Below are 19,206 nucleotides of genomic sequence, written 5' to 3'. Positions count from 1 at the left end.
AGATTTCATGTTCTGGGATAGTTACCAGATGAACATGAAGAAACATCTTCCCTGACATTAAAAGAGCTTCAGTTTTACATTAACTAACACTGGAGGAAAAAAAGAAATTACCTTTTACAGAAAAAAATTATTTAAAGATTTTAATGGAGACAGTCTGACTACATGCTTAGTTTCAGAAATAACTCTTGCGCCCACCTTACCTAAAGGAATGTGAAAATGCCTGTAGTCTGCACAATGCCAGAGTAAGCATTAAAGAGAGAAAGGAAGTTCTGATAAATCTGAAGAAAAATACGTAACTGAGTAGCTGCACCTCAAAGTGTTTTCTCACTAGATTTCAAAAAGCAAGAGGTTAATGGCAGCACTTTAAAACAGAGGGCTGATTTTATTACACTGCTTTCCAATGCCACAATATTCTGTTAGAATGCGTGAATTTTTATTTGTCCAATAATTGAAAAATAAGATTGATCCACTATTCATAACAGGTTACAAGCAGAGATGAATTGTAGTGTATGTTCCAGTAGTACAAAATATATAATCAAACAAAGAATTGTAAGCTAAGCATATGATTGGATTGCACCCAGGAAGAGTTTTGCATGCAGCTCACAATAGGGCTGAAAATGGCCAAACTTACCTAATTTGCATGAAGGGCTGTGTCATTTGACACAAAGTCAAAATATGTTGTATGGCAATTATGCAAATATTTAAGAATTAAAAAGTACCAATAGTCTATTAAAAATGTAATAAAATCAAGCCACTGCTATGAGGTAGAACAGCTTACAAAGAAAAACACACCTGAAAGGAATCCACACACAAGACCAAAAAAAAACCCAAACCCCCAAAACAAAACAACAACCAAACCCCAAACAGTTAAAGACATGAGTTGTTTAAATGCAGTATTCCACAAGGTGAGAAAGTCAGAGAACAGAAATGACAATGCTATGTGCATGATGCAGAGGCAGGCAGAGATGCTGCCACCAGCAATCCTACCAGAAAAATAAGAGTAGCAGTGGCGGCAATAGCATACATTACTTCTCTTGCATATATAACATACACACCAAAGAACTCTTCTGCATCAGTGAGCACATACAAGCAAATTTTGCAGCAAGTTGCTCAGCTCTCCTAAAACAGACACTGAGGGTTCTTGATAGATTAACTGTTGGAATTGCTAGGTATGTAAACAGCATAAATTTATTTCAGTGATTACCTACTTACATCAAAAATACAACTTCTCAGGAAGAACTAAAGAAACCTACCTGACATCTTCAAACTTCTTGGTTATGACTGAACCAACAGATGAAAAAGCAGCAGAAGCCTTCTGACCAGCCTGAGATAGGGTTTCTGATGTTTTCTTGTATCTGTGTTCAAACAAAATTAAGTCTGTAGTTATTTTAATAGAACACATAAGGAACCTTTTAGTGTATGTAAATTTGTATCAAACCCAGAGGTATACTTCAATGTTGGAGTCAAATGGACAAGCTACTTCAGAGATTGTTTTGAGCCACTGCAGTCCTTTCTGGCTACAGAATCTCTGCCACCTCAGACTTCAGATCAGGTTCACCAACATGCACCTACTACCCCAGCCCCAGAACAGATGCTATCTGTTACTGTAGGACTTTAAAAAACAAACAAAAAAACCCCACCAAAAAAACCCCAAAACAAAACAAACAACAACAACAAAAAACCCCAACCAAAACAAAACCAAAACACCCTGAGAAAAACGCCACCATGCATACACACTGATAAAAGAACAGAGGTCTATTTTTTGTGTCAAGTGTCTAAAATCTTACTTTGTCAATAAACTTCACCATAAAAAGTTTGAGGTGCATTCTCTTACATTCCATGTAGTCCTTATTTGCAGAAGGCAGTTCACCCTAGACCTTAAGCTAACAGTTGTGTTTGGCAAGAACATTAACTGTGACTGCACTCTTCCTGCATGAGCTCAGTCTACAACAATTATTCAGGCTGGAAAAGAAGGGTATTCTGTTGGAATTAGTGCACCTTGGTATCAGTAATGGCATGTCAGGTCTGTCAGAAAAAAAGTATTAGAATTGCCCATATTATGGTCAACCATTCTTATTTTGCATGAGATGATATGGCTAATAGCAGCCTTGAAAGAAATCTACGATGATTTATCCAGGTAGGTTTTAGTGCAACTTTGTTTTATCTACACTCATCTCATTTCACAAGAACAGAGGGTTTAGACATGACAAGAACTACATAGTTTTCACTTCAACAGCTGAGACAATCATCGTGAACTGGTACGTACGCTGTGGTTGATGTAACATCTTGCCAGCTTTTGGTAATGTTCTGCCTTAGTTCCTGTAATGAGTTAATTCCCAGCTTTCTCTTGATTTCTGCTAGATGCTTCTCTTTGGCAGCTAGCACTTGTGAGAGCGTCTGGATTTCCTCTTCCACCTGTGGCAGCAGAGTTGATGAGGGGTAAGTTAACAAGCAATACACAAGCCACATATTTATTAAAACATCTACTAGGCATCAGTAATGGAAGGGATAACGCAGTTTTAACATTGCCTCACAGTTGTTTCTAAATACTAAAAGGGAAATCCAACAGAATCTACAAGAGCCAGTTAGTGAGAAAGTGATCTACCTGCAGCTAGCTCTGTTACTGGAATATGCACAAGGAAGTTGGTAACTAAAAGACTGTATAGTTAGAAATCATTACCTTTAGACAACATTAGCGTATGTGAAGCTTAAAGATTAGTCAAACCTGAGATAATCGCCAAGCCTGCATTCTCCTTCCACGTCAAAAGGGATACCAACATATGAACAGTATCAGGAAGCTGAGAGCATGTCTGATCCATACACAAGTTTTCTCTCCTTGCTTGAACAGAAAGGTTCTTTTGTGGCATAAGCCAGCAACTGCAGGCTGGATCCAGCCACAGGAGTGCTGTCCCCAGAGCAGGGGTGAAGCGGTGGCAGACTGAGCAGTTTAAAAAACAACCAAACCAAACCAAAAACCACAGCAACAAATACAGAGCACCTGTTCAGCAACTAGAAAACTGCATTGTTTGTATACTTCCTTCTTTACACAGATGGTCACTTAAGCCTCTCACAGAAGCACAACCAGACCATGATCAGAGATGTCAAAGCAGTTTTATAGCCCCATTCTGTGGGCTATATAGATGTGACAGAGGTGATAGAGGGAACTAACACTTAAGGGAAATAGCAGGACCATTAACTAGCTTAAGCCACATATCTAGTAATCTTAACCCTTACGTAAGATGTTTTAACAAGAACTAGCGTAAGGAAGGGTCAAGATGACCCTTCATTCTGCTTGCATTTTTGCAACCAATCACAAGATAAGGAGGTAGTAAATCAGAATGGAATGAACACGGAGGATTCTCTGCTAATTAGGAACCGGTCTGAGTAAGTTTTATGGTGAAGGTGAAAAGTGCACAGTGAGGAAGACATACGGCCTTCATCCCCAAGACCCCGGCCCACGACCACCAAGAGGCACTGCGCGTGCGCAGCTGAGAGGAGTTAAAGGCGGAGACAATGGAAATGAACTCATTGTAATAAGACCGCCTTTCCACGGACAGATCATGAATATGTATAGGCGCTTTTTGAATATGTAACATTTTGTTGTATAAAATTCAAAGGGAATTGCCGCAAGGTGCGCACGATTTTGGTGGGATGACCCCCCGTGCTGCCCAGCGCTGAATAAACATACCTACTTTACAACTTTCCCAGTTGTGGAGTCTGATTTTCCGCACATCATTTTGGCGAGCCAGGCAGGAGACACTCTGCTCGGCTGCGGGATCGACTGCGGAGCGGACGCTCCTAGGCGCGCCCCGAGCACTTCTCTCGGAGGAGCCTCCACTTCCAGCCGCTCACGGCAGGAGTAGACAACAACCTCCTGAAGCTGCGGATAAACGGTATGTTTAACAAGGGGGCCAGTAAGTCGTAGGGGACGCCCACGCTTGGCCGGGGCCGCTGGTAAATCGCGCAGAGACGTCTGGCGTACAGCATAGTCCCCGTATGGGAGGAGGGTACCCTAAGGAAAGGGGGGATTCGCTGACCGATAGAGCGGCCGCTAGCGATCTTGGGAGTAGATCGAGTGAATCCGAGGTTATTGCTGCATCCCGGCATCGGGAGCCAGGACGGACCTGCTAATGACTGTATAAGAAGCAGGAGAAGGGTAAGCGAGCCTCAAAGTGTGCAGCTGCTGAAGGGATAACAACTAGAGCGTGAACTGTATGATTTATCTATGAAACGCCCGGGTATTTTATGTTAAAAGCACGAGTGTCTGTGTGTGTGTGTTTGAGAGACAGCGCCGCTGTGAAGCGAGTGGGAGTCCTGATTTGCGGTTCCGTGATTCCGCGAGGAACATGGCCAGAGACGGACAAAGTGTCTGAAACGTTTGTAAGATCTGTAAATGTTTTTGATATATGTAAGTTGGGCTGCTGCGGTGTTTAGTCAATCTCCTAAGTATCGGAGGCCTGGCTGATCATCAAAGTGGCAGGACGGAGAGAGTCACTCCTTCAGTGGTTTGGGCTCGAACCTTGGGAGTATTTAAATGAAGGAGGGAACTGGATAAGGAGGGGAGCGGAGCGGATTTTATTAAGAAGAGCGTATTTAACACCAATTGGACAGATAGTAGCCCTAAATTGGGAACAACCTGTCCCAGATACCTTTTTTAAACCCTCATATTGATGGAGGGTGATTCCTTGTTTTGTGTGTGGGATTACTAACAAATTATGCGAAAATTGGCATTCGGCCTGGGTCTTGTTAGAGTGTTCATTTTGCAAGGAAAGGTGGTATTGTTTATCTGGAAGGCAGAAAGCTGAATGTCCTAAGTGCTTTCCCAAAATCCCCAGCTTTGTGATTGGGAAAGGACTTACCAAGAATCCAAAATAGGAAAGTTTGCGTGTAAAAAAAAACAAAAACAAAAACAAACCCACCCAAAAACCCAAAAGACCTAATCCCAGAAATTTGGGGACGTTTGGGAAAAAGGATTGAAAGAGAACTGTGGGGATTTGTAAGAGGAGGTTTGCGTGGAAATTAAAACGGGATAGAGAAGGTAGCAGGAAAGAGTTTGTGAAAAAGGAAAAAGAAATTATTAGGATGGGCAATACCCAGGGAGGCATTCTAAAAAAGAGTCCCCTAGGCTGTGTACTTGCTCACTGGAAGGAAATTGCTGGGACTGGAGGCACAGAGAGCAGGAAGACCCTTATTAAGTACTGTAATCAGTGGTGGCCGCTGTACAAACTAGAAGATGGAGCCAAATGGCCATTGAATGGGTCAATTGATTATAACACTATCTTGCAATTAATGCTGTTTTTAAGAAGGGAAGGAAAATGGGATGAAGTATCATATGCAGATATGTTTTTCACCCTCCGAAATCATCCGGAGTGGCAAAGGGACTGTGGGATGGTGCCACCACAGGACCCTATGGTACTTGCCCTTGAAAGAGAGAGTAACAAGGAACTTAAAGGCAAGCTGAAGCGGTGCTGCTCGGCATGTAGTATTGGACAAAGATGTACAAACGCAAACAAAAACCGCCAGGCACTAGAACAAGATCTAACTGATTTGTTTAAGCCTCCCCCTCCATCGCAGGAGCAGGATGTGGACTCGGACGGAACCTCCACTCCCCCGACTAGCCCTGTATCCTCCCGTACTAGGCGGAAGCCCGGCCTGACGGTCCTGCAGGCACCTCTCCGGGAAGCAGTAGGACCTGATGGTGGGACAATGCTGATCAAGGTACCTTTTTCCACAATTGATTTAGAGGCATGGAAAAGGGTTGCTAAGGATTACAGGAACGATCCGGTGAGTGTGACCAAACATTTTCAGTTTATCGTAAAGCAACACAACCCCGATTGGAATGACATACAATTATTGTTAGAATGTATGACCGAGACGGAAAAACAATTGATTTTAAAAACTGCAGGGGATCTGGCTGAGGACCATTATAAAGTCTCGGGAGGAGACGTTAAAGAATACCTCCCCCTTCAGGACCCAAAGTGGGATGCGAATAGGTCCACCCATATGGAGAAATTGCGGGCGTATCAGGGATGGATTTCAAAAGGAATGGAAAGAGCCATTCCCCAGACCATAAATTGGTCAGCACTATATGCAATTAAGCAAGGGCCTTCCGAGTCACCATCCGAATTCCTGGATCGACTGAGGGACGTAATGCGCCGTAATACACCGCTGGACCCTGGGTCAGAGGTAGGAATACAACAACTAGTTTCTTTATTTTTGGGCCAGTCTACAGGGGATATTAGGCGAAAGCTTCAAAAGCTGCGTCCCACAGAGGGCAGGAACCTGGAAGTATTGTTGGATGAGGCATGGAGAGTGTTCAGCAATAGAGAGGAAGATTACAAACGGGGACAGAGAAGGGTAGTAGCGGTCATCAGGGAAGAAGAGAGAAAACCCAGACGAGGACCGCCTCGATTAGACAGGGATCAATGTGCGTTATGCAAAAGATTTGGTCACTGGAAGAATGAGTGTCCAGAAAGGCAAGGAAATAAGGGGAAGGGACGAAGCAATCAGAAAAGAGGGATAGTGGCCCATGTGAAGGAGGACTGACGGGGACCTGGGGAATCTACCCTAGCGGATCCACTGGTTATAATGAAGCTAGGGAAAGAACAAAAGAAGATAGAATTTCTGATCGACACAGGGGCAACGTATTCGGTTTTAAACCAAGCTTTGATGCCCCTGGGAAATGACTATATCATGGTAAAAGGGGCAACTGGCCAAAGTGAAAAGGCATATTTTTGTGAGCCTCTGAGATATAAACTGGGAAAACAATGGGGCATTCACAGATTTCTGTATATGCCCAAATCCCCGAAGGCACTTTTGGGAAGAGATTTATTGGAACAATTGGGTGCAATAATTAAATTTGAAAAGGGAGAGATTACTCTGGAGGTAAATGATCAACAGTATATCCAAATAATGAGTTTATCACTAGCTAGTGTTCCCACAGAAGGAAAAATCCGGGAGGAGATCACGAACCAGGTATACCCTGGGGTATGGGCCACTGATGTACCCGGAAGAGCAAAGAATGCCCCACCTGTTGAGGTCAGGCTCAAAGAAGGAAGGCAGCCGGTAAGAATTAAACAATATCCCCTGAGGAAGGAGGACAAGGAAGGAATCCGGCCAGTGATAGAAAATTTTCTACAACTAGGATTACTAAAGGAATGTGAGTCCGACTTTAACACTCCCATATTACCTGTCCGTAAGCCCGACGGATCATACCGGGTAGTCCAGGACTTACGGGCTGTAAATAAGATAACTGAAGACCTCTACCCGGTAGTGGCGAATCCATACACCTTGTTAACTGTGCTGACCCCTGAGCTAACCTGGTTTACCGTTTTAGACCTGAAGGATGCCTTCTTTTGCCTCCCTCTCCATAAAGCCAGCCAGAAAATATTTGCATTCGAATGGGAAAATCCTAAAAGCGGTCGTAAAACTCAGCTTACTTGGACGGTGTTACCACAAGGGTTCAAAAATAGCCCTACTATATTTGGTAATCAACTTGCAAAAGATCTTGAGTCTTGGGAAGCCCCGCCTGAGGAAGGGAAGCTGTTACAATATGTGGATGACATCCTGATTGCCACCAAGACAAAGGACGCTTGTATGGCCTGGACGGTGAGTCTGCTAAATTTTTTGGGGCTCCAGGGATACCGGGTATCCAAGAAAAAGGCCCAAGTAATGCAGCGCAAAGTGATTTATCTGGGCTATGAAATTAGTGCTGGACAAAGGACTTTGGGACAGGCCCGAAAAGAGACAATATGTCAAACCCCGAGACCACAAACAGTGAAAGAGTTACGAACTTTCCTGGGGATGACTGGGTGGTGCCGACTATGGATCTATAATTACGGACTGCTTGTTAAACCCTTGTATGCACTAACAACCACTGAGCAGAAACCCCTTAAATGGAGCAAAGAGACCATACAGGCCTTTGAGCTGCTAAAGAAGGCCCTGATGTCGGCCCCAGCCTTAGGACTCCCAGATGTGAGTAAACCATTTTTCCTTTTTTCCCATGAGAAGCAGGGGATTGCCCTAGGAATATTAGCACAAGATTTGGGCCCGTACCGACGAGCAGTTGCCTACTTTTCCAAACAATTGGATGCAACTGCAAAGGGCTGGCCTGGATGCTTGCGAGCGGTCGCGGCTGTAGTACTAAACATCCAGGAAGCCCGAAAATTCACCCTGGGCCAGAAAATGACTGTGTTAGTGTCCCATACAGTATCTGCAGTACTGGAAGCGAAAGGTGGACACTGGCTTTCCCCACAAAGATTCTTGAAATATCAGGCTATAATGGTAGAACAAGATGATGTGGAGATTGTAGTCACTAACATTGTCAATCCAGCCTCTTTCCTCAGTGGAAACACAGGAGAACCAGTGCATCATGACTGTCTGGAGACCATCGAGGCAACATATTCGAGCCGCTCGGACCTGAGAGACAGTCCTATGGAAAACACGGAAAACTGGTTCACGGATGGAAGCAGCTATGTCCTAAGCGGTAAAAGACATGCTGGATATGCCATTACCACCAGCCAGGAAGTAATAGAGTCAGGGCCCTTGCCCATGAATACCTCTGCGCAGAAGGCAGAAATAATTGCTCTGATCCGCGCCTTGGAATTGGCCCGAGGCAAAGCTGTAAATATCTATACAGACTCAAAATATGCCTTTGGAGTTGTGCATGCGCATGGAGCAATCTGGAAGGAGAGAGGATTATTGAACTCACAAGGCAAAAACATCAAGCATGCGGAGGAGATCCTGAAGCTGTTGGAGGCAGTCCAACTCCCTGAGAAAGTGGCAATCATGCACATTAAGGCGCACCAGAAAGTGAACTCGGAGTTGGAAAGAGGAAATGAGCTGGCGGACAGAGAGGCAAAACAGGTAGCCAAAACAAAGGTAAAAACAGAAGGGGCTTTGGTCCCTGACGGGCAAATCTCCCTAGAAGGTAAGCCAAAATATACTAAGGAAGATCAGAAGCTTATCATCGACCTAGAAGGGTCGTATAATAACGAGGGGTGGGCTCTCACCCCACAAGGGAAACTAATCATTCCCTCTTATCTAACATGGTCTCTGATAAGGGAAGAACACAGGAAGAGGCATTGGGGGGCAGAAGCTCTATATAAACACCTGATTAGAGAGATTGTAGCTAGGAATCTATACACCACCGTGAGGCAAGTAACTCAACAGTGCGATATTTGCCTCCAGACTAATCCTAAGAATACCCCCAAACCAGAAATGGGCCAAATTGGGAAAGGCAACGGGCCTGGACAACAATGGCAGATTGATTTCTCAGAACTCCCAAGAAAAGGGGGGTATCGATATTTATTGGTATTAACTGATACCTTTTCAGGTTGGCCAGAGGCATTTCCTACCAGGACAGCCAAGGCTCGGGAGGTAACCAGAACATTAATACAAGAAATAATACCACGCTTTGGGGTTCCGGCAACCATATCTTCTGACAGAGGACCACATTTCATCTCAAAAGTAGTACAACAAATTAGCTGCCATTTGGGTATAGATTGGCAGCTTCATACCCCATATCGCCCTCAGTCGAGTGGCCAAGTAGAAAAAATGAACCACTTAATCAAACAGCAGATTGTGAAATTGGGACAGGAAACTAACTTGGCCTGGCCTCAGTCTCTTCCTTTGGCTCTTTTGCGCATACGAACCAGGCCAAGAGCAAAGGAGGGGCTGAGCCCTTTTGAAATTTTGTATGGACGACCCTATGGAATACAGAAAGGGATGTCCGCACAAGCAGGGGAGGAAATTATGTCTTCATACATGGTGGCATTAGGCAAACAACTCAGCAGAATTGAAAAACATGTGGTTGGGACTCGAAGCAGGGGTTTGGATGGACCTGTACATAACATAAAACCTGGAGATTATGTATATGTGAAGTCTCTTACAGAAAAGACCCTGGAACCACAATGGGAAGGACCGTTCCAGGTACTCCTCACATCCTTCACAGCAATAAAGATTAAGGAACAGAATGCCTGGATTCACCACTCCCGTGTGAAGAAGGCACCTAAATCTCCATGGAGAGTCACGCAAGTACAGCAAGGAAAGCTTACCTTGTCACGACACTGACTGTAAGCCTAATAGGGGGACTTGAGGCATGGGAGAATAATGCCTTTTTGCAGCTACATGACAAAATTGCTAATGCCATGAACTGGTCTGATTGCTGGATTTGCTCACGATTGCCCACAAACGTAGGACAGGGCCACCCGGTGGTCGCCACCAGTTTTCCCAACTCTTCGGAGATAGCCAAGGCCTTTAGTAATATATCCCTCACAGAATACATGGAGATACCAAAAAGGAATCTCGAGTGGCAGATAGATTTAAGCACACTCTGGAACGAGACCACGGAAGTACCTTGTGTCCAGAGGTGCTACCTGGAAAACACCACAAAGAGTACGGGAGGGAATAGCACAGATAAAAAATGTGGAAGTACAAGTTTTGTTGGGGCTTACCCTAATTGCACAAGTTATATCAAGTATGGAGGTGCAAATATGTGGAATAGCAACCAGACTCGAAGACACGTCAGCAGTACCCCCAAAGGCTGGCCCACCCCTGTGGGTCAGGGATGGTACTGGATCTGTGGGAAGTGGGGGTACAAAGTATTGCCCTTAGGGTGGAAAGGTCAATGCGCTATAGGGACTATAGTTCCTAACATTACTATTGTACAAAACTTAACTAGTTCAGGCACGCTCGGTTTATTACGAACTTATATGAAACCCGTGGCCCATCAAACCCGGGGAAAACGGAACCCTTTAGTAGAAAGACCAACCAGCTTTCATAGCTTTGCGAGGTGGTTTATCCCATGGTTGGGGGTTAGTGAATTAGAAAAGGCCTTAGTCAACATTTCGGCTACAATGGAAATTATTAATAATGCTACAGCTGATGCGCTCACAGCTCTACAAAAAGAAATCTCTTCCCTAGAACAGGTGACACTCCAAAACAGGCTGGGGCTGGATTTGCTTTTTGCTAAAGAAGGAGGTTTATGTACGGTTATTGGTGAACATTGCTGTACCTATGTCAACCAAGACAAAAGGATTGAAAAGGATTTATCTCAAATTTGGGAAAAAACCAAAATCTTGCATGAAGTGGCCCAAGATAACACATCTTGGGGGTTTAGTGACTTAGTGGAAAGATTAACATCCTGGTTACCGAATTTGACATGGTTGAAACAATTGTTTGTTATGACAATTATGGTTATAATCCTGTTTATAGCTCTGTGTGTAGTAGTTCGATGTGCTTTAGGGTGTTGTCAAAACACGGGGAATTCTTACAGCGAATGGAAGAAATATCAGCTAAGGCAAAGGTTAGAATCAAATAAGTATTTTGAGAAAATATTAGATAAAGAGTCATTGTATTAGCTATAGTAAACGAATTTACTAACCTTTTTGAAAAGGGGGGATTGATAGAGGGAACTAACACTTAAGGGAAATAGCAGGACCATTAACTAGCTTAAGCCACATATCTAGTAATCTTAACCCTTACGTAAGATGTTTTAACAAGAACTAGCGTAAGGAAGGGTCAAGATGACCCTTCATTCTGCTTGCATTTTTGCAACCAATCACAAGATAAGGAGGTAGTAAATCAGAATGGAATGAACACGGAGGATTCTCTGCTAATTAGGAACCGGTCTGAGTAAGTTTTATGGTGAAGGTGAAAAGTGCACAGTGAGGAAGACATACGGCCTTCATCCCCAAGACCCCGGCCCACGACCACCAAGAGGCACTGCGCGTGCGCAGCTGAGAGGAGTTAAAGGCGGAGACAATGGAAATGAACTCATTGTAATAAGACCGCCTTTCCACGGACAGATCATGAATATGTATAGGCGCTTTTTGAATATGTAACATTTTGTTGTATAAAATTCAAAGGGAATTGCCGCAAGGTGCGCACGATTTTGGTGGGATGACCCCCCGTGCTGCCCAGCGCTGAATAAACATACCTACTTTACAACTTTCCCAGTTGTGGAGTCTGATTTTCCGCACATCAGAGGCACTAAGGCCGTATGTACAAAGGCGAAAGCATACATCCAACCCTAGTTCCTCATCCTGACTGGACCACCCTACTCTAGAGAGTATCAGGCTGCCCACCCATTTAAGCTCCTTTGAGAAAAGACCAATACCTTCCATGTTTTAGATACCTGTCCAGCATGACATATCCTTGCCGAACCATCTTCAGCTGATTGGTTTGGCATAAAATAATACTCAGGACTACCAAAACCAAGACTGCATTAAAGGCACTTATTTCACAGCTAACCTTCACCTGCCAACCTTAGGCTTAAGTTACTGTCTTTTATTAGAGTCCTAAAGTCACACAGAGCTACAAAAGAAAAAAGACTGGGGACTCAATAAAGCCCAACTTTGACAACTTTTGCAATGCATGTATCAGGCTTGAATATTTGACTGTCCTTCAAAGAGTGCTACTTTAACTTGCTCTTAAAAAAAATTTCTGCTGTATGAACTATGGTCAAGAATAGTTACATGGTTATACATTAGCAAAACAGTGTCTACACACCATATTACTACAAAGCATCCTTCACGAAAACAACAGCTTTAGTTATTCCACACCAACTGAGACCGTACTTGGTTTTGGCTTCCAACTATGTTCTCTTTGACAGCTTCTCACTTGAGGAAAGAAAGTATTAGGCATTTACACATCTTGGTTTAAGATCTGTGCACTCAGCACGTCTACCTTAATTCCCCATAGCTAGAACTGGATGTTCTTTTCTCCTTGACACCTTCCCTTTCCCTCCCCACAATACACAGGAGTGCCATACCCAGCTTTAGACACCCACAGAATAAATATGCAAAGCATTAACTGTACGTTCAAAGACAGCATTATCCCAGATATTCATTCTCAAAACCAGTTTAAGAGCTATTTGCAAGAGATTTACCTTAGCAAGCTCTTTTCTTAGCTCATCCTGTTCTTCTTCTGAGAGTGTTTCTGCCATACCAACTGTAGCAGCAGCATCCTCTCCAACCTCAGGTATAGAGTCGCTTCTCAGCAGCCCTTGATGTGAATAAATCATTAAAAGTCAGATCATCACATGTCAGCCAGATAGCAACTAATGTTAATATACAGCCCTTTTGTGCCAGTGCACAAAGAAAACCGATGATGACACCAAAGTCACACTCCCCAAGTACTACAGCATACAGGGAACCAGAAGCATTTTACTGGCTGTTTCATTCTATCAAGTTGTTTTAAAGCTCAATATAATCGCAACTGCTGCTATAATAGGAGACTGAAAACACATTGAGAACACCACATCCCTCTACTCTGATAAAAAACAAGGCACAGAATGGTACATCCCAACCAGTCATTCCTACACAACCTCTGCCCAGGAGTCCACATGCCCTCTGCTCTCTCACTTATGAGGCACAGAAACTCTGGAAGCGCTGGAGGTGCTCAAGACCACTGCAGAGGCTCCCTCCCTCCCTCCTCCCTGGATCAGATTAAAAAATGCCCATTCTCTACACACTGGGAGCAGTCAGGGCAACAAGCAAGCTCAGCAACAGCAGAGGAAAGGGTTGCACTGCGAATACAAACTCTTCCCCTATACCCTGCTCAACCTCTCTGACCCCAGTAACTGGGACCACTGTGGCTACAAAGTTGCAGGTATCATGGAACTAGAAGTAAGCTACTGTTTTGTGCCTTGACATTAAGACAAATGAGAGGAGAAGGAGGTTGGGAATAAAAGGCCATCACTTCAAAGCAGTGGAGTGCTGAGAAGGGACTGATGAGGATGTGCATCCACTCACACTGCTGCCTCCTCCCCTTCCAAATCCAGAAAACAAAACTCTACCAAATTCCTCTGTATGAATCCCAAACACCCATGTGGTCTTCCTCAACTTTTGGCTTCGCAGCTAAAAGGAAAGGAAGGAGAACAATATTATTTGTATTACTATGATGCACTCACTTTAAAGATTCATTTGTTCTTAGTCCTTAGTGCTTGCAGTAAGATCCCTTTAAACAGCTTTTAATGCAACAAACAGATTTTCCAGCAAAACATTTCCCATTCTGCATCTTGGTAGCTGACACTTAAACATGGTTTGCCAGAATTAAGGAATCCTGTTCTAATTTGCAGAGAGACCAGTTTGCAGAGAGACTGCATGTTGGAATGGTTGTGGATTCCCAGAACTAATTCTCTGTTCAAGAGGTAAAAAAGCTTTATAGATAGGAAAAAAAGAAATGAAATAAAAATCTTAAAATAGATGAAAAAAACCCCAGGATTGTTTGTTTGTAAGAAGAGAGGATGAGTGTGTGTGTGTATGTGTATATATTTGTATATAAATACATAATTCAGACAAGTAGAGGACATATTAAGTAACATTCCCTTACTAGTTACTATAGTAATTAACCAGATAAAATTTCATCCTCATTTCAGCAGTTTCTGATGGCATTGCACAACGCCATTTGGTCTGGGAATCAGAAACCTCATTAATGTGCAATGAGACCACCACTATGATGTCACTGTGAGGCTTGATATCAAATAGCAATATTGCAATCAACTGAGAAGTCAGGGAAAAAAAAGATTCTGCAAGTCTCTAATTAGTTGTAGGTATTCTATCAAACACACTCCTACTGCAGCTGTCAAGACTAAGAAAAGGCCTTGTCCTTGATCAAGTTAACGAACTCAGGTAATGCTCAATTGTACAAATTCTTTTCCAAACATGTTTTCCCAAAGTATGTTTTCTGCCTGTATTTGTGTCCAGAACACTTGTCCTCCGAAAGCACACTGCTACATAGGCAGATTTGTAAATGGTAAGTTACCATGGAGTATACTGAGGAGGAAGCATACAGAAAGCAACTGAAACCCCATTCTGCATTTATGAAATCTATACCACATTTTCCCAGAGATTTACATCTGTCTTCTACACAAACATAATCTAGTTCTTACTGGTCTCCTAATACACTATTTTCTGGCAGGAATCTAGAGCGGGAAAAAAAAGTTCGAGTGTAATGCTCAAACCAAAGCACAGTACTACAGCACCAAACAGGATTATGGCTCATGTCTCACAATCAGGTAATTACTTTTTTTATACATCAACACATTTCCTTTTCTTAACATCAAGCAGCTAAGAATACCAGCCCTTTTTGTCAAATTGCTATTTATGCTATTAATTACATAAGCCTAACTGAAGGAAAACTAACAATTTAAACTGTGTTTTCCTCTGATGTTCTATGACTCCCATACGTTGACCTCTGACTCCTGACCTTGTTCTCCATCTGCAGCCCCTTCAGGACTACAGAGCTTGCTGTTGCAAAAGCCATTTCAGAAAGTCTGCAAGTCCCAAAGACCACGCTGGCTCCAGAGCTTTAGCATATCCAGCTGAAAGTCTGTTCAATCTGGTTATGAAGAGTCATCCGGATTATCTCTACCAAAAATAGACCAAGTGAATCCAGCAGTAGGAAAACATGCCAGATTGTCTCCTGCAACAATAGCTTCTGTTTTGGGAATATACTTTCGCTTTGGAAAACTGGTGCTTGAAGAAAGTTTCTGTTGCTTGTTGCCTACATTGAATGTAAGACTCAACACTAAGAAGTAAGGGAATGATCTCCCCTCGCCTTCTTGGATCTTTTAGGAAGACAGGAAATCACTCTACTCAGAGTCCTCCATACCTCACCTTGTACATCTAACCATGCCTTCCTCTCCTGCCTCCCTCCCATTTATTACTTTTCCTTTAGTTCCATTTGAAGTATACAAACACCTTTCCATCAGTCTTTATTCTGGCACTCCCCTCTGATCCCATTACTGTTCACTCTCTGCTTGCTTTGCTCCCATTCCTCAGTTCACTTCAACGCTTGCAGGACATCAGGTTCATCCGTGCCATGGGAGGGCCATGCTAGACAGCCTGACCAAGAAGCACTTGTCTACACAGATAACAACCCACAGACCTCCGCAACAGCGTGGCTACAACCCAAATGCACAGCCCATGAGCTAGGGTTGGCAGACAATAAGATCCTGGGTTTGAGCCAGCTTTGTACGGAAAGGTGCACAGCCCACCTCAGGTACTTCTGTGGGATGCAGGGCAAGAAACCAGGAAACAGCAGTCAGCCAATAGATGGAAATACTTCAGCTCAGCCATGATTAAAAGAGCGTTTCTCACTTGCACTCTTCTCTGTTCACCAGCAGAAATGCTGTCATTTGGTCCCAATTTGTTACCTTTCGTTACTTTAATTCCCTCGCATCTTTAGAGTTACAAGGGACTTCAAATTCAGTTGTTTTGTACTCCAACTGATACAACTAAGCTTAGCTGAGCATTTCAAGTCTCTTATACAGAGTAAAAATTCTGTTGGGAAAAAAAATGGGAATACTTACTTAGAATTACAGACACCTTAAAACTAAGATTAACTTATTATCCCAGCAGTTTATTAGATCTACTTAAATGAACCAAATAAAGACATGAATGAACTACTTAGTTGATTAGGACTCCACAGATCACCATTCAGGGACACTGCACTTAAGCCCCCATTATTCTGCCAGTGTAGGCAAAGCATTAGTCATGCAACTTAACACTCGGTTTTCTGGTTTGGGGTTTGCCTTGTTTGGTTTCAACCCAAGTTCATGCCCTGAAGTTCCTACCACTTTCTGGCCTGAATTCAGAGATTAGCAGTAAACATTAGCCGTTTAAGGAAGTGCTGGACACTTCAGTGAGCAGACTGTGGGGTGGGGGAAGGTTAACCTTCACAAAGCTTTATCTTTAGACAGACATCTTGTGTGTCAAACACTCAGAATGAGCATATTTGGTAATCACCATACAGTTGGCGAAGCCAAAGAAAAAAGGTGCTTGTTAGAGTTCAGAACAAGCTGTTACAAGATTATAAATTCACTCCAACATTTGAGTAATGTACAGTGCTACAGAGGATATTTAGTTCGCAATATATAACAAAGATCAAATGTAAGTTCTTCCCATTTATCTCAGTGAAAAAGCCAAAGCGAGACATACTACTTCAACTCAGGAGAGAATTCTTGGGCTTCTCCCAAACACTAATCATATATGCATTCAAAGTGAATGAAAAAGAAAAAAAGCCCAAAGGCTGGTGCTTACGGTGATGTATCACCACCAGATACACAGCCCTGCTCCCCCCCTTTAGAAGAGGTGGGAGACGCAGTAATTGCAGTAGTGAAAGCTGACCACTGTTCCCCAGAGGCCCCTAGCTCGTCTAGTTCACAGAGGGGTTTTAATTCACACAGATGTTCCCCAAGGGATGCATGTTTCTTTAAGATTTTAAAGAACAAATCCATTAAAATAAAAAGTCAACACCTTTGTAACTTTGCTTTGTCACACCTGAAGTGGGGCTAAGCTTTCTACATTTTTAATTACTCTGGAAGATCATGTCCAGCAGCATGGAATGGAAAGGAAACATGGTAAAACCAGACTAGGATGGGTTGGGAGGCACAGCTGTACGTGTTCTGTACAACAGGTTGTTTCTAGCGGGTAGCTAGAAACTAGTAGGGTTAAGCACTAGACAGGTGCCACTACAGCACATCACACAACAGCCACTTCCTCAGGGGAGTGCAAGTACATTAAGTGTCCACAGGTGTAAGATTTACAGCATTTTAAATGCTAGGTGGAACGGAGTAAAGGTTTTAGAGGGCATTTCTGTTAATCAGTGATATTTTCAGTACTAAGGCAAGAGCAAATGTTAGACTATCCAGAGCTCTCAAGTCATACTAAGGAAGCAGTTCTTACCTTCCCCCAAAAAAAGCTAATAGTCAAACTAGGCCAATTATGCCAATCTTGCAGAAGTTGCCCTTTTGTTCCTAATTTTATTGCTCACTTTGTTTTCCCTCAAACTGCCTTTTTACTGGATTAAGAAATAGCAAATAAGGTAAAGCTGGTAAATTCATAGCACATAAAATATTACCTACATGACACGTTGAAGCTAATAACCAGTTAACAGCAGGTCAACTTCTACCCTTCATTTACACCTGCACTTCAGCCAAATTTTATGGATTCTTAATTTGAGAAGTTCCTTTTTACAGATATTAATCACTAAGCTTTCCATGCAGAGGTTTTGAAAAAGAAAGAGCAGGAAGTTACCAGACTTTGCCAGTGTAGGTGATCCGGGTGGAGAAAGGTTTATGCTAGGCGACAGGAAAAGATAGTTTCTGTTCACTCCAGCATTGAAATCGAAGGGCGACTTGTAATCCTCATACAGATCCATGCCAGAAAATTCAGAGCGTGCAGCCGTCCTCTTCCATCGAAGCTTTCATCTTCGTTTTCTGGGGTAACCCAGACAGAATTCAGAAACCCTCTGTTTCTTCACATGACACTCACTATACCTCCTCAGAAAATTTGGCACTCTATGCCTCTGTTAGATATGATAGATCCTCCTAGCAAGTGACTTCTTAGCCATCTTGTAGCTGCCACTGCTTACATGGCACAAAGTTAAGTTCCTGTAAATTTATAACTGGGGCTGGACTTAAACAGACCGTTCCTTTAACAAACAATCACAGTGCACCGTTCGCGGCTTCTGGAAGAGCCTTGGTCCTCTGCAGAACTGCATCAAGAATTTTCAATCATTTAAATAAAAAAAGGTCAGCTGACTGCAGCTACACCAGGATAGCCTTAATCTTCTAGGACACAAAAGGATTACTAGCCGTAATCTACCCTATATACCATCTGTGTAGGACTTTTTTCTCTGATTAATGGAAAACTCTGCGTGCGTAACTATTTCCTCAGCTGTTTCCACCAGTGTAATAACCAGTAGCCAGAACTCAGTCTCTGCTGCCCAGGTATCACACTGTAGTGCGAGCTCAGAATAGGAGAAAGCAGCACTCATCTATGAAGGCTAAGCTATAAACACCACCTAGGTTTTTTATGAAAGGCTGAACATACCTAGGTATGAGGTGGTTTTGCGGGGTTTTTTTATTTGTTTTGGTTTGGGGTTTGTTTCGGGTTTTTTTTTAAAGATTATTGACGTGCGCTGCCCTATGTCCTTGGTGCTTCAGCTAGTGTCACTTAGAGCAGCCAGTTATGCCAGGAACCGGTTACACTGGAATGCATCTTCCTGATGAAATGTATTTATGTTTTGACACGTATACCATAAAGAAAGATCAACTTACATAAGCCATCTGACTTCATGCTGGGGGTTTAAGATTTAGCCCTGGGAAGCAGAAGTGCTTCTTACCTAAAAGAGGCACTCAGCACAGTTTTGCAGTGCTTCACCACATTTTATTTTTTTTTCTTCCAAGGTCAGCTTCTT

At 43.1% G+C, this 19,206-nt stretch overlaps 1 protein-coding gene across 5 annotated transcripts in view; it reads right to left on the bottom strand.

The window, feature by feature from the left end:
* Positions 1-19,206, bottom strand: part of TPD52 (tumor protein D52) — a 136,101-nt gene that overhangs the window by 93,528 nt on the left and 23,367 nt on the right. Inside the window, exons 1-5 of one of the 5 annotated variants that reach the window (XM_010308312.2) lie at positions 18,042-18,379; positions 12,890-13,005; positions 2,267-2,415; positions 1,254-1,355; positions 201-227 (exon numbers count right to left, since the gene is read on the bottom strand). In XM_010308312.2, the coding sequence (XP_010306614.1) occupies positions 201-227; positions 1,254-1,355; positions 2,267-2,415; positions 12,890-13,005; positions 18,042-18,165 (518 nt within the window). In that variant the 5' untranslated portion in view covers positions 18,166-18,379. Of the gene's footprint in view, positions 1-200; positions 228-1,253; positions 1,356-2,266; positions 2,416-12,889; positions 13,006-18,041; positions 18,477-19,206 lie in introns of those variants that run through there. The other 4 variants (XM_075743835.1, XM_010308335.2, XM_075743837.1 and 1 more) reach the window with 4 other exon arrangements.

Source organism: Balearica regulorum, chromosome 2 (assembly GCF_011004875.1).
Source record: "Balearica regulorum gibbericeps isolate bBalReg1 chromosome 2, bBalReg1.pri, whole genome shotgun sequence".
In the NCBI taxonomy this organism is placed as follows: Eukaryota; Metazoa; Chordata; class Aves; order Gruiformes; family Gruidae; genus Balearica; species Balearica regulorum.
The sequence above is the reverse complement of the archived record's forward strand: the minus strand, read 5'-3'. Positions and strand labels throughout refer to the sequence as shown.